General features: G+C 34.8%; 1 protein-coding gene across 1 annotated transcript; it reads left to right on the top strand.

Moving 5' to 3' along the window:
* The first annotated feature begins 225 nt into the window (after positions 1-225).
* On the top strand, positions 226-23,532 carry LOC100787473 (phospholipid-transporting ATPase 3). The gene is made up of 27 exons (XM_003530622.4): positions 226-595; positions 5,634-5,699; positions 6,331-6,392; positions 7,623-7,704; positions 8,084-8,194; positions 8,797-8,874; positions 8,968-9,064; positions 10,255-10,361; positions 11,423-11,488; positions 12,449-12,570; positions 12,991-13,081; positions 13,175-13,252; positions 13,343-13,459; positions 13,629-13,775; positions 13,852-13,956; positions 14,623-14,765; positions 18,494-18,595; positions 18,681-18,744; positions 18,834-19,046; positions 20,340-20,505; positions 20,617-20,696; positions 20,783-21,022; positions 21,241-21,462; positions 21,539-21,706; positions 21,816-22,178; positions 22,289-22,395; positions 22,883-23,532. Exons 1-27 carry the CDS (start codon positions 416-418, stop codon positions 23,187-23,189), a joined length of 3,684 nt encoding a protein of 1,227 aa, XP_003530670.1. The 5' UTR covers positions 226-415; the 3' UTR covers positions 23,190-23,532.
* Positions 23,533-23,967: the final 435 nt, after the last annotated feature.

Here is a 23,967-nt window from a genome sequence, read left to right as displayed (position 1 = left end):
CCCAACCAATAGTTCAAATATTTATACAATTTAATCTAATAAAAAAATCAAATATTGTCGCAGTAATTTTTATTTGAATGGAATTATTGCAGTGGAGGGAATTTAGCACGCCTAATTACGTGAACGCGGGTTCCGGAAAATAAAAAAAAAAGAAAAAAAGAAAAAAAAAACATACGCGCAGGGCAAAACCGTCAAAACAAAAATTTGGGGGGTTGAAGTTTAACTTGAATCTCTTGGTTTCAGCGTTGTTTGGAAGAAGAAGCACCAACCCAAGTAGCGTTTGCAACGTTGCGCCCGAGATATTATTCGTTCATTCTTCAATCTTCATTCACTCTTTGCGTTTAAAAGCAAAATTGTTTGGTTGATTCGTTCGCAAAGAAAGAGAAGAAGAAGCGATCGCATGAAAAATTGAAGGATGAAGGGATGGGATGGGATTCAATCTTCGTTCTCTTCTCGATCGAGTTCCACGCTGGGCCAACATCAACAACAATCTCCCTCGCAAACTGTTCGACTCGGCCGAGTTCAGCCTCAGGCTCCGACTCACCGCACCATCTTCTGCAACGATCGCGAGGCCAATATTCCCATCCGATTCAAGGTTTCACCGTTTTCCTCTTCGATTTTGCTTTTTTTTTTTGTTGCGAGTAACTGGCTTTCATGATTGTTTTTTATTTAAAAAATATTTCAATTCGTGGTCGTGTTTCGTGGTTAATTGATGGTTTTGCCTGATTGTGTAGTTGTTGAGGATGTTTCGTTCAGTGTTTGTTTGAGTGAGTTTCTTGATTTAGTGATTGGTTAGTTGCTTGATGTTTTTGTTTATGTATGATTAGAATAAAGATCGAAGGTTAAGGTTAGTTCAGCTTTGGTGAGTAGATTTATCTGGATTTAACAAGTGTGTGTTTTGATTGATCTTCGAAATGGTTGAAGAATTTCTACGCGGAAGTATTTTTTGCTCTTCGAAACTGTAAAAGTGTAAATAAACTAATATTTTGTTTTTACTGGATCTATTTGTTGGAAGAAGATACCTGTAGGGTTTGCTTGAGAAATGCCTTTTCAGTTACTTAATAAGAGGCAGTTGCTTAGTATGTTTGGTTTAGATTCACTGTTAACAAAATTAATTCAAAATTTCATGTTAATAGTGAAGCAACAAAATGTAGCTTTTGGAATTTTCACGTTTTTTTTTAATCTACATTTGGTGGCTTCAACGGCAAAGCAAACATACTTAGTGAAATTCATCCACCTGGATGGTTGAGCGTTTCAAATTGCAATCAAATAGAATATTAAGAAAGAGAAGCAGGGGATTACTTGGTTTTGGCATTTTCCTTTTTATTTGAGGGAGATGCTTAGTTGAATGTTTTGATTATGAGATGACATAAGGACTGGCTGGGCGTGTCCTTTTCTTTTTAAGTTTTTATAAAGAGTAAATTATTTTTCTAGTTTCTTCTGAAGTAAATTTCTCTTACTACTAGACTTTATAGGTTTATGATTGACAATGTTAGAGAGAAAGTTGAGGGATCACCTATTGTGAAAATGATGGTAGAAGCTTGCCTTAGGTGGTTTGAACATGTATGGAGAAGACCTGTAGAAGCCCTGGTAAAGAAAGTAGATCGGGTGAAGGTTATCCCTAATTGCTAGAGGTGTACTATAAGTGAAGCAATTAAGAAGGATTCAGAGGTCAATATTCATTTATAGAGTATAGACATGATTTGCAATTGAACTTTATTGCATCTTTTGATTCACGTAGTTAATTCTACCCAAAGTTGTCATCGTGACGAGTGATCACATGATGTGCACTATAATGGCGCTTTAGTACCATTGCGTCGCGACTCACGGCTATGAGCTGCTCCATTGAAGCTATTGCAGTGCAGCTCTTTGTTGCACCTGAAGCGGGGCAAATTGTGGTGCGGCCACATTTGTGGATATTCATGGCATTAGATGGCACAACTTAGATTTATGGTTGAAAACCCTTGTCTACTACTGCAATACTGCATCATTTAAGGTTTATTTTTGGGGACAATTTTGTGATTTTGCTTCCCATATTTGTGGTTCGTAATCAAAATCCTATAAAACCAATCGTGTGCCCTTGTGTTTCCGAAACATGAACCATTATTCTTTGGCACCATCTCTGGTCATTTCTTATGTTTTCTGGCACCTTCATGATATTTCTGGCCTTGCTCTGTTCTCTGGCACAGTCTGACATTTTGGTCTGTTGTTCCTATTCTGTTCACTCTCACTGTTCCCTGCTCTCTCTTAGAGATTGTTCTGCGCTTTCATTTTATATTCAGAGTTTATTGTCTTCTTCCCTCATCTTTTCTCTAATCCCTACAATTTCTTTCAAACAAGGTATCAAATCTCTAGAACAGGACACTCTAGTTAGTGGTTCTGTATATTTAGTCTTTCGCGTGGTCTGGGAGCACAAGCTGTCACTTTTTATCCTTTGTGCCACCTTTAGTTGTCTCTGGTTGGATCCAGCCCCCTGCTCTTGTTTGCCAATGCCACCTTCTCCTGGCTTGGCTATTTGGCTTACTTGGCTGTTGTTTTTCCTTGTTTGTTAGTCAAATTTTACTTGCTTTGTTTCTCTCCATCAGATGTAGTCCCAGATGAAGTCTGGTCCCTATCTGTGTCCCAGATGAAGTCTGGTCCTATCTCTTGGCCCAGATGCAGTTTGGTCTGCATATTTGTTGCAGATGCAGTCTGCTTCCCATCTTTATCCCATTGCAGTCTGGACTTTGTATCCACTTCTCTAGTCGTAGATGTTGGCTACATCTCCAGCCACTCTAATATTTTCAGCATATTTCCTTTTAGTGTGCTAAATTACAATTAACAAGCTTAGTAAAGTTTAGCTTGAGTGCAAGTGTTAGAATCAGTGTTGTAAATTGCACAAGGCCAAAATCCGCCATAAACATATGGCGGATGGCATGGTGGACAGGAAAAAAATACACACACACATAAATACTAAAAAAACATCAGTGTGGGGGAATTTAACTCTTGGGTCAAGGAAGCAAGAGTCGTGCATTGTAGGCCTGTGGACAACTTCACTCAGCACTTCTCTTTGGCTGCTTCGAGGGCTACTAATAGAAAGTGGAAGATTTGGTGGATAGCAGCCACAGTTTCTATTTGGAACTATAGGAATGATATGATTTTTAAAAATCAACAGTTTGTCATCTCTAAGTTGGTGGATAATGCAATTTTTCTCACCTGGTCTTGGTTGAGGGGGTGGGAAAAGGACTTTGCCGTTCCGTTTCAACAATGGTCCTCATCTATGTCTTTTGCCTTCACCTAGTGTGGGAAGGTTGGCTGGGTTTTGTAATGTTTCTTGTTGGGGAGGTTTATGTAGGCTTTGTTTTCTAGCCTCAGCATATGGCTTTCTATATGTATCTTTGTAGTACCTCTGGTACTATCCTTATATAATATATGATTACTTTTGGCCGTTCAAAAAAAAAAAAAAAAAAAAAAAAAAATGTTCCCTCCCCTTGAGCCTTGTTCAGTGGCCATTCTACGGTTGAGTAGGCAGAGGCTTAAGAGTAGAAGAAACAAAGAAAAGCACAACCACAACATTTGCCAGAGAGGGTCATCAGTAAAGTGGGGCATGCCGATGTTCGGTGGCGTCAAGAAGTGGTGCGCATTGCCTTTGAGCTTGATACAATGTTTGGTTGTGCATTGTGCGCCCATCTTCTGCCATGGCCATGGACGACATAACCGCAACACAAATAGCGTCTGCCTTGGCACGCCATGACAAATCCGCCTCGCCACAGCCATATGATGGCTGTCAGAAGGATTTCTGCCATCGCAACCCGTCATAGCACTACCATGTTTGCTATTTAACAACACTGGTTAGAATATTTAGAAAATATCTCATTAAGTCATAATATCATTGTTATATCTTATTAGAAGATTTTAGAGTATCTAATGGCTTGTTTTCTATGAGAAAAAGTTTCTTGTTTTCATTTTAATTACAAAAATGCCAAATTATTTTAACTTTGTATAGGAAATAGTGAAATCAATAAAAAGTTGTTTTCATTTTTTCTACAAAAACCTTTGAAAATAAGAAATAAAGTGTCATTTTCTATACTTACAATTGGGAACTGAAACATTTTGTTAAACCAAATATGCCCTTAGATGATTTCTTAGGAATGCTTTCCTTATTTCATTTTATTTCCTAGTTTATTTCATATTTAATTAGCATTAGGAATCAGGTATTATAATAAATAGGGATTGATGCCCTTTGTATTTTGCAACATATAATTGCATGCCATATATCACTATCATATTCTATTATTCAGAGTTTGCTCTCTCTTCCTCCTTTACTTAAATCCCTGTAATCCCAACTGGTAGGAATGGCATGTAATTTGACATTGTTTTTGAAGTTATTTGCTACATTTTTATGAATTCAATGTGTTGGATTTAAGGTTTTCATGACAAAGGGAGGGGTGTTGGAGGTAAATCTTAAAATTGTGAATTGAATTGTAGGATTTTATGAAATTCACAATCCATATTCCATGAATGTCAAGCATCATATTCATTAGTCATGACCCACAAAGTAGTAAGAAACTTAACAATTCCAAAACACATGTACAAAATACATTAAAGGCATAAAACTTAAATACCGAAAGCAAATAGTAATACTCTAATCCTAGAATCTTAATGTCTAATATAACAAATGTGCCACCTCATAAAGGCTGGTTTGTGGCTGTGTGGGTTTGAACAAGAAGAGAGGGTGGGTTTGAAGTTCGAACAAACAAGAACAACAAAGCCCAAAAGTGAACCCACTCCTGTACAGCAAATTGCGGTTTGAACAGAGGAAGAGTGAAAGAAGACAGACTAATTGAACTACCATTGGTTCAACCACACCAATCGATTGCACTGTTCTATTTTTCTCAATATTTAAGATTGAACAGGGTAGGAATAGCAGTTGAATCCATTTTAGAATTTTTTGTAGCATTTTTTTCTGAATAAAAGCATAGTCTTTTTTTCTTCCCAAAAAGTGATTTACTATCATGTACAGGAAATAAAAAGACAAGGAGAATGTATTATAGTTATTCAAAAGGTGGTTAGAACTGGTAGTATAATTATGACATTGTGTAATGAGATTTGCATTATGGAGTGGACTTGCAAATATTTGATTGCGAATTCTTAAAGAGAGTTTTTTAAAGTGTTGAATTGATATGAAAGAAGTTAAAATCTTGTGAAGCATAAAATGTAGGGTATTGGCGAGTGATTTTTTTATTTCCTAGACAGCATGGTTTGTCCAGTTTGGAGCTTTCAGATTTTGTAGGACGGAAGAATTTACAAATTGAAAAAGATTGCGATGTATAAGTATAACATTGCTATTATGTATGGGTCAGACATTTGAAAATAAAAGTTCTATGAAAATTTCCTCCTTTTCACAAGTTTTCCTTAAACATGGATGTCTGCTGAACTAGTTAAGGCAGTCAGTGCAGTATGCCTTACAGTTAATTGATCAATATGGAATTAAATTGATTCTATTTTCTCTTGTATTTCTACTGTTATGCACACAGCTAGAGAAAATTTATTAATTTTCTGTTTACATACTTTAAGAAATTGGAGATTTCTGCTTTATGAGATATTATTGATTATATTTAGTAATTTTTATTAGTTAATATTGATTATGACAGGGGAATTCTATATCAACTACCAAATATAACTTCTTCACCTTTTTGCCAAAAGGATTATTTGAACAGGTAAGTTACTCTAAGCTTCTAATTTTGGATAGCATGTGAGATGCAATTGATTTCCAGTTTTCAAAAAATGAGGCTTTTCTTACCATGCATGGTTGCATTTTCTGGAAACTATTCTTCAGTATTTATTGAAAGTACATTGTGACTCTTTTAGATGACACACTTTGGCCTATATGATTTGTTACGTTTATGGTGGAGCACTTTTTACATTTTTTGTAGGTTCATTTTTTTAATAAACATCAAGTATGCCTGATTGGTTGAATGGTTGTTCAGATAGATGTTTGTCTTGAGGGTACCCACTACCAACCTAGTCAAGGAGTAATTTTTTTATATGTAATTGTTTTAGACATTCTATACACTTCTGATTATGTTTGTTTTGTTTTGTATAATTATTTTTCCTCTTAAATTAGCACTCTTGCCACCAGTTCTGTTACAAATTTGTGGGGGTGGAGTCAAAAGGCTTTTTGATTTCTTTGCACACACAGAAAAATGAAATGGCTCTTCTTGTGTTGTGCTTTACAATATGTGAAACTAAAGCAACTTGTGCTCAAATTAATTTGCCGTCGTTTTTTGTAAATTCATATATTATTGACTGAAGTTACTCAGAAGATAGAAATTCCTAATTGTCCTGCAGTTCAGACGGGTGGCCAATCTCTACTTTCTTACGATCTCAATTTTGTCAACCACACCTATTAGGTACGTAAATACCAGTCAACTTAACAATTGAGAAGATTTTGCATTTTGCAAGCATTATTGAGATAAGTGAGCAATCAGTACTCACTGGAGGGGCACAGTACCATCTTAATTTTTCATGAAAAATTATCTTCTTAAGTTGATTGCTATCTGTATGGTGAAGGTGGTAGTAGCTCTCGAATACTTGGGTAACTTTTATTAGAGTGAGTATTTGTATGGACAAGATATGTTACCGCTGCATTGGATCTTAATCTCCTTCGTAGATCTTGATATGGGAATTTATATTTCGTAATGCATGCATGGTTGACATAGGACAGTGAAAGTTTTAGTATTTAATGGGTTGCATTCAGGATTTTTTTGTGTTAATTCATGGTGAAAATTGGTGCTTTAAAGGTTCATTGGGTAATCAGAGGATTAGGGTAATTTGGAAGCCATTGGATGGGTTTAAGGGTCAAGTTCGTGGCTATTAGAAAGCTGTGAATAATACCTGTGATGCTATGACATTAGAATTTGGGTTTGGAGAAAATTAAGCAAGAAACAGCTAAGGTTTTGACCCTTCATTTTTTTTTTAATTTTCCAAATTTTCTCTGCATTGCTTTTGGATTTTGGTTGACAAAGTATTAAGTTGGTTGAAGTTGTAATTGTTGGAATGCTCTCTGGATGTCTGTTTTGTGTCATGTTGAATTTCTAACAATTTCTCTAGGAATTATATTGATTTTGTTAGTATGTAATTTACCCATTCAATTTATTGTTCTTAGCACCTGGTTATGGTTGTTGTGCTATATCTATTTGTTACTTTATTTACACCATAAGAGGATGGAAGGAAAAGAACAGTATTTGGGTGAGAAAAAAAAATCTGAAATTCAACGGAAACATTAATAGACTAACATGGACAATCTAAACCTACTAGATCTAGCTTGACTTTCTTAACAGCTTAGCTTTTTATTAGTGGAATCCTACTCTAACAAAATTCTTATTAATTCATTCATGAGTTATTTACTTAATTACTCTTTATTATTACAACAAACTTCTCATTAAATTGCTATAGTATCATTTATATTGAATATTGCATTATGCTTTACTTTCCTGCCTTGTGTTAATTATTATGGAGTTTCTTATCAGTAATATGTACTTCATATGCTGAATGCTTTTCATTTATACTTTCGGCTAATTTTATATTTTTTTGAAAAAGAAGCTGGACTAAGTCTAATTATAATTTTTCTGATGTTGTAGTCCTGTGTCTCCAATAACTAATGTGCTTCCTCTATCTCTGGTGCTTCTTGTCTCTCTTATTAAGGAAGCTTTTGAGGACTGGGTAAGAATATTTTTTGCTCTCCTTGCACATTGCTTTCTTTTTAACACATTTTACTTAAGTTTTTAAGGGCAAGGGGATTAAAGTTTCATCTTTCAGACAGAATTTTATAGAAATTCTGGCAGAGGATGTTATAGAAGAATGTTGGAGATATTTTTTATAGTAGAATGTAGAAATAAGCATTTTATTGTACAATGTGCTTACAAGTTTGTGAAACATTATACATATTGTGTTTAGAGAATGTGGTTATGATCTCAATTTTTTAATGGCATCCTTAATTGGAAGTTGTCCACTCTTTCTCACAGATTGTATTATGCCAATAGATTTGTATTTGTATTCCTCTTATTAATTTCTTTTCCCCCCTTTAAATTATGCATAACAGAAGCGTTTTCAAAATGACATGTCCATAAACAATAATACGATAGATGTTTTGCATGATCAAAAGTGGGAGTCTGTACCCTGGAAAAAGTTGCAGGTTGGAGACATTGTCAAGGTGAGTGTGCTATATGTTTATGTGCTAGTTTAATTTTGATGTGTCTATGTTTTGAACTAGTACTTACAAGGAAAGGAAGGATATCTACAATTGATATTGTGGTTTTAAACTTTCACAGGATGTTGGTTATTTATTTGTTGTGATTGTGGGCAGCAATCTTTCGTTGCATATGTTCTAAATATGCTATTGCCCCTTCTATTCCATAAATATGTCATTACTGACATGGTGATGTTAATAGGTTGAACTCATTTTTATTGTCACTTATCCATTTCTAGATAATAATAGGTTTCCTACTTTGCATTATACAATATTAAATAGTAATGATTTCTTTTATGTTATTATTCATCAACATGACAATATCATGTTTTATTTTTGGAATTTTCTTTTTCCTTAGAAAGATGTGCATGGAACTCACCAATTCTTGTTACCGTTATATTTTCCTTTGTCAATATATGATTTTAATTTTTAACTGTTAAGTTTGGTTTGCGGATTGTGTATAATATAAGACCCATGGGTTTGTACTCCTTAGCTGTTTGTTATGATGTCATTGTGGGTGTTCCTATTTACTTGCAATAAATACTATAAGGTATACTATGTTGCAGGTTAAGCAGGATGCATTCTTTCCTGCAGATCTGCTTTTCTTGGCTAGCACCAATGCTGATGGTGTCTGCTACATTGAGGTTTGTTATTTATAATTTTCAATCTGGTATGAGTGTTTCCTTGATATTCTTTAATAGTGTATGCAGTTTATTAACATTGGGTCTGGGTGACAGACTGCTAATTTGGATGGGGAAACCAATTTGAAGATTAGGAAAGCATTGGAAAAAACTTGGGATTACGTGACTCCAGAGAAGGCATCTGAGTTTAAAGGTCTGTTTTTTTTTTTTTATTGATTTACCTATAATAACAGTTCCTGTAACCTTTATTTAATTTGTTTGAAGTGATTTTACATATGTGAACACGGATTCACAATGACAACATTTCAGCTATTTTTTTTAAAAATAATTTTTGTTAGATAGATGTGTTTATTATATATGTATCTTTCTTATCTTTCTTTTCTTGTACTGCACTCTTTCCCCCCTGCTGTACAGAGGACTAAAGTCTTCCCCTGCCTTTACATGTACTTGTTGATTTCTTATATACAAAATTAAGTCTCAGCTGAGTGAGACAAGTTGAAGCTTTTCACAAATATTATTGATTGCAAAGTCTCATCTATTTTATTTTAAGCTTACAGTAATTTTTTTGTGGCATTTTATAATTTTGGCTCATCTGAGTAATGAGAACAAGGATTCACATTTACTCATCCCATTGGGTTGTATGTTGTTATGGACTGGCTAAATGCCTTGGTTTCTTTGAGATGTAATTCTGCTTCTAATTTCATATGTTGTATGACTACAGAAATGTAATCTTTTCAATTGGCATTCTCTTCTGTCTATGGGAGTTTAGTTGGTGAAATGGTATATTAGTATCTTATAGATATGTTCCCATTACTTGAAAATGCACTTACTGTTGGATATTCATTGTTTTACTCCAATTTTCTTGTTTTTGTACGTTCCCTGAAAGTTGTTATAAATTTGTAATCTCTTTTTCCAATTTATTCAAATGATAATGTTCACATTCACCATTCTCCAGCATTAGATTAGTTGAGGATTCGGATTCCAGGCTGAGTAAAAGTATTATAAAATTGTGTAATTGATCATGTCATATATCCAGCTGAATAAATCCTCCAAATAGATGGAAGTGTTAAATTTGGGATCACAACTGGATTTAAGCAGGAGAATCTTGGAAGATACTAGTAAATTTATGTTCATGATAAATTGGTGTATTTTGTGTGCTTAACTGTTCCTCAACTGGTGGTTTTTTTTTTAATAAAAATTCCTAATTTGTAATTTGTCTTCATAGGACTTTTTATGACTCTTTGGAAGAATTGTCTTCAATTTTTTTAGGGCATATTAGTCTGACGTCTATGCAAGACTTGTTTATTATTAGGTTGATGAATGCTAAATTTGATTTCTTGCTTGTCTGTTCCAAGTTATGACAAGTTTTCTAACTATGTGCAGGTGAAATTGAATGTGAGCAACCAAACAATTCATTGTATACCTTTACTGGAAATCTTATAACTCAAAAGCAAACACTGCCTCTCAGTCCAAATCAAATCTTGTTGCGGGTATGTTATCCCCCCCAAAACCCTAATGATATTTTCTAGGTTTTTTTTTTGTTCTGGTGAACTGTGTTTATTGATAAACTAGTGATAATTGTCTCATTTGATAAGGCAAGTAGAGTGCTTTTTCTTTGTTGGATTGGTTTGTATTAGATTGGGATGGAGAGAGAGAGAAGAGTGAAATAGAGATAATATTTTGCATTTCTGGTGGTATTAGATTGTGCAGTGGAAGCTTCTGCTTGCATTTATATATTTATAGAACAAAGGCTTGAGATCCTAACATATTGCTGCTGTGACAGTTATAACTGTGTTACAACTGATTAACAGAACTACAAATAAGCTATGTTGCATGGATTCGAGTACGGGTATGGGATTTTTCAAAAATCTAGGGCACGGGTTAAAAAAAACATGTATGTAAATAAAAATAGAATTTAATTTGTACGACTAAATCTTATAAGTGGTAAAAATAAACACAGATAAGCATAATTTTATGTAATATAAAAGGATATTAAATTGTTCAATATGACAAAAAAATATCTTTACCACATTTTAACAATTTCAATCTCATCATTTTATCGTCCATTGTCACTTAAAAGAATTTCCCTATAGCTGGTTTGTTAAGAGAAAGGGTAGTAACTTGAATTTAAGAATGCCAACCTCTTTATAATTCTTACTCTTTTAAGAGGAGATGAAAATTTGTATGTATAAGAACTAAATCTTCATCTCTCTTTGGATTGAGCCTATTTTTTTGTTCACATAATGGATAAAGAAATATGTGCTTCAATTTCTTTCGTAACATACAGACGTAGGTATGGGCTTGATACGTACCTAAAAAGACAACTTCTTTTGTATGTACCTGGTACATGTACGGCATGATTTTATAAGTACCCATGCTTCAGGGCTAACAAGACAACTGGCAGAAACTGAAAAATAACTAGGCTATACGATAGATGATAGTCTCTCACAGTTTGAAGCATCACAAATTGCTCTGTACCGTATACCGATATTTTGTTTACTTGGTTTGTGAATCTGAACTTGCATTGACTTGGAGTATCCTGCCTTTTCAGGGTTGCAGTCTCAGGAATACAGAGTATATTGTTGGGGTTGTTATATTTACAGGACAAGAAACAAAGGTTTGCTTTATAAAATGATGCCTAATGATAATACCTCTACCAATTTCGTAGCCCTTGGTTTGCATCTTGTCCAAAGACATGTAATGCTAGGAATGCATTGATTGTTAAAATGTTGCTAGTGACAAACTGATATTGATTTGCACTTGTTATGCATTCATAAATCATTAGCATTTCAAATATTTAATTTTTATATAATACCAAGCAATTATCCCTGCCAGGGATATGGGAAAAGAAGAAAACAATTGAAAGTCAGTTTTGTTCTGATGGCTATGGATTGATTTCCTTGTTTTATGGAAAATGGAAACTTAAGGGGGTGTTTTGTTTTAATCTGTTTTTTGCTCTCAATTTTCATTTAATATGTTTCAATTAATAAATATAAAAAGTCTCCCATGTTTTCGTTCACTTTCCAGGTTTTAAAATTTTTGTACAGGAAATAATGATGAATTTCCTGTTTCTTTACATCCTTTTCCTCACAAAATATTGATAAAAGGTGACAAAATGAAGACAAGGCAACATTTTTTGTAATAATTATAAACTGAATGAAAATAAGAAACCTAATGCTCTCCTAAAAAAATGTGACTGTTGCGTACAGGTTTTCCTTCTTTGATTGTTCATGGATATTCTGGTATGTCCTATACCAAATTTTGAACACAGAAAGCTGAATGAAAGCAAGGAGACATTATTGTAATTGTCAATGAAAAATTGAAAATATCAGCAAGGTGGTCTGATACACACAACAGTAAATAATTCTTACAAAAACAAACCAAACATTCTCCAAAGATGTATCTACAACTTATGAGTTTTATTAAACTTCTGTTCCTTACTTTTTTGTAAGTATAAATTAACTTGGTCTTATATTTGCCTTTTCAGGATATTTTGTTTACCCTCTTGTTGCTTTTTATTTTCCTACTGTGATTGTTCATGGATACTGTTTTACAGATATTTGAAATAACATTGCAGGTGATGATGAATACAATGAATGTTCCTTCCAAAAGAAGTACATTGGAGAGGAAGCTTGACAAGCTCATACTAACTCTATTTGCAACTCTCTTCGTGATGTGTTTCATTGGAGCCGTGGGCAGGTGAGTTAGACAATTGAGTTTGCCCGGACCCCTTCTAATCTGCTCCTAATGTTTACTGGGCTTTTATGTTAAAGTAAATTGTTAATATGAGGTTGGGATTGATTTTGTTCAAAAACTGCATTAGATTTAGTGTATTTGTTACTGTTAATGTGTTTTGAATTGGCAGTTTGGCACTACATGTAGTTCCTCAATCTGTAGGTAGTGTTATAAAAGAAAATAATGATTAACCTTTTCTAACTATAAAATCTTATTAAAAGCAGTTATTACAGAGTGGGAAATTGAGGACTGTGTCCATTTTATATATTTTTTAATTAAATGATGATGGTATTTTGGACAAATTAAACCATGACAGGTAATCCCTTATTGTGTACTAGTATAGTTTATTTCTAAATGACATTATTGTATTTGTGTAAATTGCAGTGCTATCTTCGTAAACAAAAAGTATTTTTACTTACACCTTGATTCATCAGAGGAGGGCTCAGCACAGTTCAACCCCAAAAACAGATTTTTGGTACTGTGTGCTTAGTCCATCAAGATGAATAGCCATCTCCTTTCTTGCTTTCTCTTAAATTATTATTGTTAATTCTATGTTTTGTGTTGTCAGGTTTTTCTCCTAACTATGTTTACCCTAATTACACTATACTCAACAATCATTCCCATTTCACTTTATGTGTCTATAGAGGTTTATCTCTCTCTCATTTATTTATGCCCTATAAAAGCCAATGTCATGATTATAAAGAGAAAATGTAATTTATTTTGGTTATTTTACCAGATGATTAAATTTATTCAGTCAACTCAATTTATAAACAAGGACTTGTGCATGTACCATAATGAAACCAATACACCTGCATTGGCCAGAACTTCAAATCTGAATGAAGAACTTGGGCAGGTAAATTGCTGCCTCATTTTTTTGCTTGAAAGAAAAACAATTATTACTGATGGCGATGGGAAAGGAAGAAAGTGAAAGAGAGTATAAACTATGCTCAAAATTGGAATGAAAAAAATTTAAATAAGAGAAACAAAATTTTAACTCCAATTTTACATTCTGATTTGAGTAGGTGGAATACATTTTCTCTGACAAAACTGGGACTCTGACAAGAAATTTGATGGAGTTCTTTAAATGTTCAATTGGAGGAGAGGTCTATGGAAATGGTGTGACTGAAATTGAGAGAGGATTAGCAGAGCGCAATGGAATGAAGATTGAGGTAAAATATGTATGCATTGTGTAAAAGCGGTTTATCAATAACAAGGGATTGTGGTTATATTGTATTTTCTCTACAGGAAAATAGATCTCCCAATGCAGTGCACGAGAGGGGTTTTAATTTTGATGATGCTAGGATTATGAGAGGAGCTTGGAGGAATGAGCCTAATCCTGATGTCTGCAAGGTAAAAATGAATTTGCTGCTTTACTTTGTATCAGTGGCTGCTGTCTGTTCGTTTTCTCAACTCAATTCTGGGTTTCTTGCTTCATAAGTATGACCCTTGCTGACAAAGGCTCTTATATGTATCCATTCACTTTTCTTAATATACTTTGTCTATAATGGCAAATTAGTTGGCTTTAAATCTTAGCTTGTCTTATGTTAATATAAAGATTGCTTCTTGAAGTGTACCCTAGAAGTAGCTGTATAAGATTTATGAACTGTAACCATCTGTCATGATTTCCATGCCACATTTGTATGATGCAGTTGGATACCAAAATGTACAACCTTTGTTAGAAATAAGTGCATATTCTAATTTTATGTTCTATAATATTGCTATGCTGTGGCCTATAGTTTTTGAAACTTTGTATTCTCATGTTTATTTTGTATTGATGTATGCATGTTCTGTGTCATATCCACGCTTCCTAGGTAATAATCAAATCTTATATTTATGATCTAATATTCAAGCACGGTTGGCGTAGTCTAGATTCTTCATTTTGGAAGAGAAGTATATTCATATTGTTTAACCATGCTTCTCATTTTCTTTCTTTACAATATGCTTATGACATGAACTATACCATGATTTAGTATGTTATGTAAAACAATGTAATATTCCTTTTTTTTTGCTATGTAGGAATTCTTCAGATGCCTTGCTATATGCCATACTGTACTGCCCGAGGGTGATGAGTCCCCTGAAAAAATCAGATATCAAGCTGCATCTCCCGATGAGGCTGCTTTGGTTATTGCTGCAAAACACTTTGGTTTTTTTTTCTACAGGTTCAATGTTCAAACTTCTTGATTATGTTCTATTTATCTTCATAACATCTAGGTAAAAAAGGGGTGGTGGGGGCAGTATGGTTAAGTATTGAGCCTCCAACATTCACTTCACAACCAGCTACAACCTCATTGGTGGTATTCCCATTTCAATAGGATGGAGATCTTGTGTTCACCTTTTCTGTCTCCACATAATAGATTTTCAGTAATCCTGCCATTTATCTTTCATCTAAATTTGTTCAATTTCAAAATTATAACATGAAGTCCCATTATTTTCTGTTAACCGAACGAATTGGAAATCAGAGAGTGAAAAAGTTAAACTAAAGCTGCAAATGAGCCTCTGGACTCATGCTGGATGGTTTGCTGTTGGATGGAAATTGTGACATCACTAATTGCTCATTGATACTAGGTTACCAACAAAATAAGGATTGTATGCTTCTATGTGAGTAGCAAACATAGCTTGATGGGAACAGTGAATGAAAGGTTGATTGGTTGATGCCAGCTCTCTATGAAAATCTTGATATTTTATATTCGTGGAGGGACATGTTCTCAGATAGATTTCTTCCTTATCAGGAAGTCTGATAGGAAGTATTGCTTGACCTGTAAAGTTATCCCGGGAGAGAGCTTGACTACCCAACATAGAGTTTTGGTTATGGATGTAAGAATTAGAGATAGGGCAAAGAGAAGAAGTCCTATGGTAGCACCAAGGATCAAATGGTGGCACTTGAAGGGTGAGAAACAAGGAATCTTCCAACAAAAGATATGGGAGGGATGGTGTGGACAATCACAAGGAAGTGCAAATGATATGTGGAACAAGACGTCCCAAGAGATTATTAAAGTGGCTAAAGAGACGTTGGGTGAATCTAGAGGTTTTGGACCTAGGGGTAAAGAATCGTGGTGGTGGAATGAAAGTGTTCAGAGCAAAGTTAGAGTAAAAAAGGAGTGTTTCAAGGAGTGGTCTAGGTGTAGAAATTCTGAAACTTGGGATAAGTATAAGATAGCTAGAAATGAAACCAAAAAGGCGGTGAGTGAGACAAGAGCCCAAGCTTTTGACGGACTATACCAAGCTCTAGGAACCAGGGACGGAGAAAGATCTATATATAGGCTTGCTAAGGGTAGAGAGAGGAAGACTAGAGATTTGGATCACGTAAAGTGTGTTAAGGATGAAGAAGGCAAAGTCTTAGTGCATGAAAAAGATATCAAGGAAAGGTGGAAGGTGTATTTCCACAACTTATTTAATGATGGATATGGATATGACTCTAGCAGTCTAGACACAAGAGAAGAGGACCGGAACTATAAGTATTATCGTCGGATTCAGAAATAGGAAGTAAAGGAAGCGTTGAAAAGAATGAGTAACGGTAAGGCGGTGGGGCCAGACAACATACCTATTGAAGTGTGGAAAACTCTTGGAGATAGAGGTCTTGAGTGGCTCACCAAACTCTTTAATGAAATTATGAGGTCAAAACGCATGCCGGAGGAATGGAGGAGAAGCACGTTAGTGCCAATCTATAAGAACAAGGGGGATATACAAAATTGTGCAAATTATAGGGGAATCAAGCTCATGAGTCATACCATGAAATTATGGGAAAGAGTGATCGAACGGAGATTAAGAAAGGAGACTCAAGTTACTGAGAATCAATTTGGTTTCATGCCGGGAAGGTCGACCATGGAAGCGATTTATTTATTACGGCGGGTGATGGAGCAATATCGCATGGACCAACAAGACTTGCACTTGATTTTTATTGACTTGGAGAAAGCGTATGATAGAGTGCCTAGAGAGATTTTGTGGAAAGCTCTAGAGAAGAAAGGGGTTAGGGTTGCATATATTCGAGCTATCCAAGATATGTATGATAGGGTATCGACTAGTGTTAGGACACAGGGTGGAGAGTCAGACGATTTTCCCATCACAATTGGTTTGCATCAAGGGTCAACCCTTAGCCCCTACCTTTTTACCTTAATTCTGGATGTCCTCACGGAACAAATCCAAGAGATAGCGCCGAGATGCATGCTTTTTGCAGATGACATAGTCCTCCTTGGAGAGTCGAGGGAGGAGTTGAATGAGGTTGAAAACTTGGAGACGAGCTCTAGAAACACATGGCTTTCGCCTAAGCAGAAGCAAATCGGAGTATATGGAATGTAAGTTCAACAAAAGTAGGAGGGTATCTAACTCAGAGGTGAAAATAGGAGACCATATTATCCCTCAAGTCACACGGTTTAAATATCTTGGGTCTGTAATACAGGATGATGGAGAAATTGAAGGGGATGTGAATCATCGCATTCAAGCAGGATGGATGAAATGGAGAAAAGCATCGGGGGTGTTATGTGATGCAAAGGTACCGATCAAGCTAAAGGGAAAGTTTTATCGGACTGCGGTAAGATCGACGATTTTGTACGGAACAAAATGTTGGGCGGTCAAGAGCCAACATGAGACTAAAGTAGGTGTAGCGGAGATGAGGATGTTGCGGTGGATGTGTGGTAAGACTCGACAGGATAAAATTAGAAACGGAGCTATTAGAGAGAGGGTTGGGGTAGCGCCTATTGTAGAGAAGATGGTGGAAAATAGACTTAGGTGGTTTGGGCATGTAGAGAGAAGACCGGTAGACTCTGTAGTGAGGAGAGTAGACCAGATGGAGAGAAGACAAACAATTCGAGGCAGAGGAAGACCCAAAAAGACTATAAGAGAGGTTATCAAGAAGGATCTCGAACTTAATGATTTGGATAGAAGTATGGTACTTGATAGAACATTATGGCGGAAGTTGATCCATGTAGCCGACCCCACCTAGTGGGATAAGGCGTTGTTGTTGTTGTTATATTCTTTTGCTTAAGTGGCTATAAAAGAAAAGACTTGTTACTGAGTGAGTAATGAGCATCCCTTTTAGTAGGGACAAAATGATTGTAAAAAGTTATAATAAGAATTACATGGAATGCAGGATGTTTTTTTGGTTAAGTTGAAGTTCCCTGAACTTCTTTAACTGATTTATTATAACTTCTCACTTTCTTAATGTTGTATTTATCATTTTAAAAAGTCATAAGTTTGGGACATATTAGGGTATGAGATGGAAATAAAAAGTGAATCATAAATGTGTATTGATCTTAAAATGTAGAAACTCAGCTACAATAGTCCAGAGCAAGCTATTTATAGAGAACCAAATTAACTAACTCCTGACTGACAGTTTGACTGCCAAATGAACTGTATTCAGGTAGTTACACAGAGGGATCAATATAGAAATATTAATTGAGTTGTATGTAAATGGAAAACTCCACGGTTGAACTTTGTGTATTGTTCATCTGCTATTAATTGTTTGTTCATAGGCATATATTATAATATATAATCCAGAGTAGTTAGTGGACATGTGTGTGCTACTAAGTACTAAATACTAATATGTTGTTTAGAGTATAAGAGAGATATTTTTGTTTACATTAGGTGTTCAGTTGAATCTTTGGATTGGATGTCTTGGAAATGTAGTTAGCTTGACCAATAATGCATTGTAGGACCCAAATTTGAGTGTGTTTTATTATTCTTCCTGTTTAGTTATTCGTCTATCTTATACTCTGGAATCTGAGTTGAACTGTCATTTGATAAGCGAAGTTGCTACATGAGTGCATGAATCCTTTTACAATGCCAAGTATGCCTTTCTATTGTTGCTTCTGCTACTGGTTTGTCAATATAACTGCTAGAGTTAAAATTATTTCAGTTTGAGTTAATGCAAATAGTTATGATTCTTTGTCAGACGCACACCTACAATGGTATATGTTCGTGAATCTCATGTTGAGAAAATGGGCAAAGTTCAAGATGTGTCTTATGAGATTTTAAATGTGCTCGAGTTTAATAGGTAACCATCCCCCCAACTGGTACACTTTAAATTTTATGGTTTTAACATTTTCTTTTGAACATTGTAATCTTTGTTCCATTAATAGTACAAGGAAGCGTCAGTCTGTTGTTTGTCGTTATCCTGATGGAAGGCTTGTACTATACTGTAAGGTAATAGTTTCTTGAAGCTTCCCCACAATATTAAAAAGTTGCTTGGATTTGGCTAAGATGACATCTTCCATGGAACTTTCTTTTCACAGGGTGCTGATAATGTAGTCTATGAGAGACTGGCTGATGGTAATAATAATATCAAGAAAGTCACCAGGGAGCATTTGGAACAATTTGGATCTGCTGGATTACGCACCTTATGCCTAGCCTACAAAGAATTGCATCCTGATGTTTATGAAAGCTGGAATGAGAAGTTTATCCAGGCCAAGTCTTCTCTAAATGATCGTGAAAAGAAATTGGATGAGGTTCAGTTTATCCTACTTGCATGGAAGCTTTTATGTGCATATTTAGCATCAAACAGTTTATATTTTTTGAATAGGTTACCTTGATAAGTAGTTAAATTTCACTAAAATATTGTTTTTGACGATTTCTCTTTAAGTTTGTCAAGTTAGGTTTCTTGTTTGCTTTTCATTACATCAATCCAATGTCATTGGATTCTAAAGAGTTAAGATTAAAAAGTAACTGATTCACTGTTCTTACTAATTTAAACCCTAAACCAAACTTCAATAGCCACAGAACAATAGAAAGAAACAACTATGCTATTCTGCAGATTCAAATAGCAAGACAACTGAAACTCAAATTCTGTAGCATTACTCTCAAACTTGGACGCAATGTATGCATTAGACCTTTGCCACCAGTTACATGAGCTAATTTTAGTTCTGATAAAGTGAAAATGGCCCTGTGCCCACAATGCACTCAATAAACTTTGCACTTTCCACTTGGACCCTATTAAATAACTGCAAAACATTAAACCACGACAGTCTGAAAATTTAAGAATACATCATCAAAACATAGAAACAAAAAATTCCATCTTACCTTCTCTTCAATTTCTCTAATTTTCTGAAGTGATAATTGATAATAATTTTCTTCATTTCGTTGTTTGATAAATTAAATGCTGCAACCAGAGAGTGAATCCTGATATGATAATTGAAAAAAAAACAATTGTTATTCTTAATATTCTTAGCTACAGTCTGCAACCATATTTTTTATGGTAATGGTTTCCTTTTTGAAACTGCTTGCATGTTTGGATGTGTTTAATATTCAAGATTATAATCTGATTGATAGAAAATAACTGTCAGTGTTACTATTCAAAGGTTTTTGATAATATAAATTGGAATCCAAGATTATAATCTTAACAAAGATAATTGTCTTTTATGATAAACAAAATTTTGGAAATTATGATTATAAAAGCTAGCAGATTATTTTTCAGTTAAATTTTGTTTTTCCATTTGATACCCAACAGTTGATTAGTTTAAATACAAAATCAACTACGACAAATAACTTCATACTCTTTTTTGTATTTTTGCTTTTACAGAAAGCAATTATTTTAGGCAACTCAAATGAAATAGATTATCTTAAAACCACTTTTTACAAACCTCCAAACAATGAGACTTATGTCAATCAATTATAACAGTAATCTATTTACTAAATCCCTAGTTGTAAAAAATTACCTTGAGTGCATAATATTTGGATTTCATTGTGTTAAGTTACTAATGTGAATTATTCTCTTCTTACTGACGTGTCTAGAAATGATACAGGTCGCAGAACTTATTGAAAATGATCTCATTTTAATTGGTAGCACAGCCATTGAAGACAAGCTTCAAGAGGGAGTACCAGCTTGCATAGAGACTCTGCAAAGAGCTGGTATTAAAATTTGGGTTCTTACAGGGGACAAGATTGAAACAGCGATAAACATAGCCTATGGTGAGACTGTTTTGAGTTAGACCCATATTTTATTTTTATTTTTATGCTTATGTTAATCTGCCCAAAAGTGTAGCAGTTATCATTGTATATCTTGTTTTCACCTTGCTACAGCATGCAACTTGATAAACAATGAGATGAAGCAATTTGTTATTAGTTCAGAAACTGATGAAATTAGAGAAGTTGAAGACAGGGTACTGTCCCTTTTCGCTACCATGTTTTGCTCATAGTTCTTAGTGTTTCTGACTGCTATAATTGCATTGTTTTGTAATTTATTTAGGGTGACCAAGTAGAAATTGCACGGTTTATTAAAGAAGTGGTGAAAAGAGAGCTGAAGAAATGCCTCGAGGAAGCACAGAGCTCTTTTCAATCCCTACGTGGACCAAAATTAGCACTTGTAATTGATGGAAAATGTCTGATGTATGCGTTGGATCCAAGTTTAAGAGTGATGCTGCTGAATCTCAGTTTGAATTGTCACGCTGTAGTTTGCTGCCGAGTTTCTCCTTTACAGAAAGCACAGGTAAAGCTCATATTGTGTCAATAACTTATTTGTTGATTTATTGCTGCTATAGTTATTAATCTTGCTTATATGTAGAGAATTTATGTTGTCCAAGAAGCTAATTTTGATTTAATTTTCGGCTTAGTGAGTAGGAGTGCTTAAAGTAATTGCCTAGTAGAATTTGGCGTTGGTTAGCTTATGAAAATTTTCCATTATTTGTTCACTATATCTGTTTACAGGTCACGAGTATGGTCAAGAAAGGTGCACAAAAAATAACACTTAGTATTGGTGATGGAGCCAATGATGTTAGCATGATTCAAGCTGCTCATGTTGGGGTTGGCATAAGTGGGATGGAGGGAATGCAAGCTGTGATGGCCAGCGATTTTGCCATTGCACAGTTCCGTTACCTTGCAGATTTGCTTCTTGTTCATGGCCGATGGTCATATTTGCGAATATGCAAGGTATAATGTTTTGTTAACTGCAATGTATACTAGTGTAACTGTTTATTTGTAATAACACTTAAGTTGGTTATTGCAGGTTGTGATATACTTCTTTTACAAGAATCTCACTTTCACTCTTACCCAGTTTTGGTTTACATTTCAAACTGGGTTTTCTGGTCAGAGATTCTATGATGATTGGTTTCAATCATTATATAATGTTATCTTCACAGCGCTGCCTGTAATCATTGTTGGATTATTTGACAAGGTAGGGTATTTGTTCCGGCAGTTGACTTTTGCAGTTGTGCTTCACTTGTTACATTACAGTTTTTCTTCATGGATGGCATGTTTTGATTAGTTACTTGTGCCTTTGCCAGGATGTCAGTTCATCTCTATCCAAGAAGTATCCTCAACTATACATGGAAGGAATTAGAAATGTTTTCTTCAAATGGAAAGTTGTGGCCATATGGGCATTCTTTTCTGTATACCAGTCTCTAATATTTTTCTATTTTGTGAGTTCAACAAATTTAAGTGCTAAAAACTCAGCAGGCAAGATATTTGGACTCTGGGATGTCAGTACAATGGCCTTCACTTGTGTTGTAATAACTGTCAACTTGCGACTGCTTATGATATGTAATTCGATCACTAGATGGCATTATATTAGTGTTGGTGGAAGTATATTAGCCTGGTTTCTTTTTATTTTCATATATTCAGGGATTAGCACTCCTTATGATCGTCAGGTGAATTCCCTTTCTACTCTGGGTGTGTTGTGTTGAAAAAGAAACTCTGGCAATTTCCTTATGACCCATTAAGAATGCTGTTAACTTGAGTTCTGTTTCATTTTCTGCAGGAGAATATTTATTTTGTCATATATGTCTTGATGAGTACATTCTACTTCTACGTCATGCTATTTCTTGTTCCTGTTGCTGCACTTTTCTGCGACTTTGTTTACCAAGGGTAAGGTTCAGATTTGAAGAACTTGTATTTTTGATTATGCATAATATGGATAAAGATAAAAGTATGCTATCGGGGCTGATTAGCATAGTTACAGAAGAACTTAAGATCAAGAAACACAATGATAAATATCTAAGTTTCATCATGCTCTGGAAACCCAACTGTTGATGCTGGAAAAAGGATCTCGGTTTCAAGAGATGTTAATCTTTTATAATGTTCATTTGATAAAATGGATGCTGCGGCATCATCTCTCATTGTGCTCGAAATATTTTGCATTTTAACAGTGGGAACATATTTTTATGGACAGGTGAACATAGTGAATTTAATTGAGTATCCTATGTTATTTGCATGTGTGACAGGATAGCTTTAGAGCATGTAAAAAACTTGACATTTATTAACTATATTCCCTTATAAATTGGTGGCCTCTATTCCTGCCACCAATTTTTTGGTATTCATCCAGCTTTGTTCATTTTGGTTCATTTGGTTACAGGGTTCAAAGATGGTTCTTCCCCTATGATTATCAGATTATTCAAGAAATGCATAGAGATGAGGTAGATAGCACTGGTAGAGCACAGCTGCTGGAGATAGGGAACCAGCTTACACCAGATGAGGCAAGGAGTTATGCTATATCTCAACTCCCACGCGAATTGTCGAAGCACACCGGATTTGCTTTTGATTCACCTGGATACGAATCCTTCTTTGCCGCACAGCTCGGTGTATATGCTCCACCCAAGGCATGGGATGTGGCAAGAAGAGCTAGCATGAGATCACGGTCAAAGACTGGGCAGCAAAAATAATCTGGAGTAGGATCATTGTACATTACTTAGTTTCGGTTTTCTACCTTGAGAGCCAGCCTAGTAATTCTGTAAAATTAGGATGTGCCATGTAAAATATTTAGTCATTTTCATTTAGGATATATTCTTTTTCTTTTTTTCTTTCTTTGGTCTTTTTTGGTGGTAGTGGGATTAGTTCAGGTTTTGTCAGATGTACATTCCAGGACATTTCGGCAATTAGTATATAGACAATTTTGTGAAATTTAGAGGTTGTGCCTTGATTCGTGGAGTTCAGTACTTTTCTTTGTATTGGATTTACGTAACTAGTTTTTGGATATCTGCAATGTCAGGTTGTTGTTGAAATTCATGCTCAAAGTGTTGTTTCTAATAGCCTTTTTTTTTCTGTGCAATTAAATGCATTCTTTTACATTCTATACTAAATTAATGGTGTTTGGTTAGTGGAAGGAAATGAAGGGAATATTTGAAAAAAAAAACAAGAGTAGGTGAGAATATAGATAGAGGTTGTTTAATTGAAGTGGAATAGAGAGAAAACATTTGAATAAAGTTATTTGATGATAAAAAAGTATAGAGAAATTAATATTAAATAAAAATATGATTATTATTATAACATATAAGGGTGAGGAATAATCGGGATGAAGTCCTAGTAGTGTTTGAAATTCAATTCTGGGCACTTTTGCTCGTTTTTACACAAAATTGATGAGACCCTCACGTTTTCTTTTTTTTTTTTTTTTTTGAAAATTTCTTCATACTCCACTCTACCAAACATCTAACTTTTTTTTTT

This window comes from Glycine max, chromosome 8 (genome assembly GCF_000004515.6).
Source record: "Glycine max cultivar Williams 82 chromosome 8, Glycine_max_v4.0, whole genome shotgun sequence".
NCBI lineage: Eukaryota > Viridiplantae > Streptophyta > Magnoliopsida > Fabales > Fabaceae > Glycine > Glycine max.
This window is presented reverse-complemented; position numbering and strand designations above follow the sequence as displayed.

Excerpts from the sequence above, each read along its gene's own strand:
- LOC100787473 (XM_003530622.4), top strand. The coding sequence starts at position 416 with ATGAAGGGATGGGATGGGATTCAATCTTCGTTCTCTTCTCGATCGAGT. Across the intron at positions 12,571-12,990 it reads TTCATTGGAGCCGTGGGCAG|TGCTATCTTCGTAAACAAAA; the intron begins GTGAGTTAGACA and ends TGTAAATTGCAG. Across the intron at positions 18,745-18,833 it reads GGCTTGTACTATACTGTAAG|GGTGCTGATAATGTAGTCTA; the intron begins GTAATAGTTTCT and ends TTCTTTTCACAG.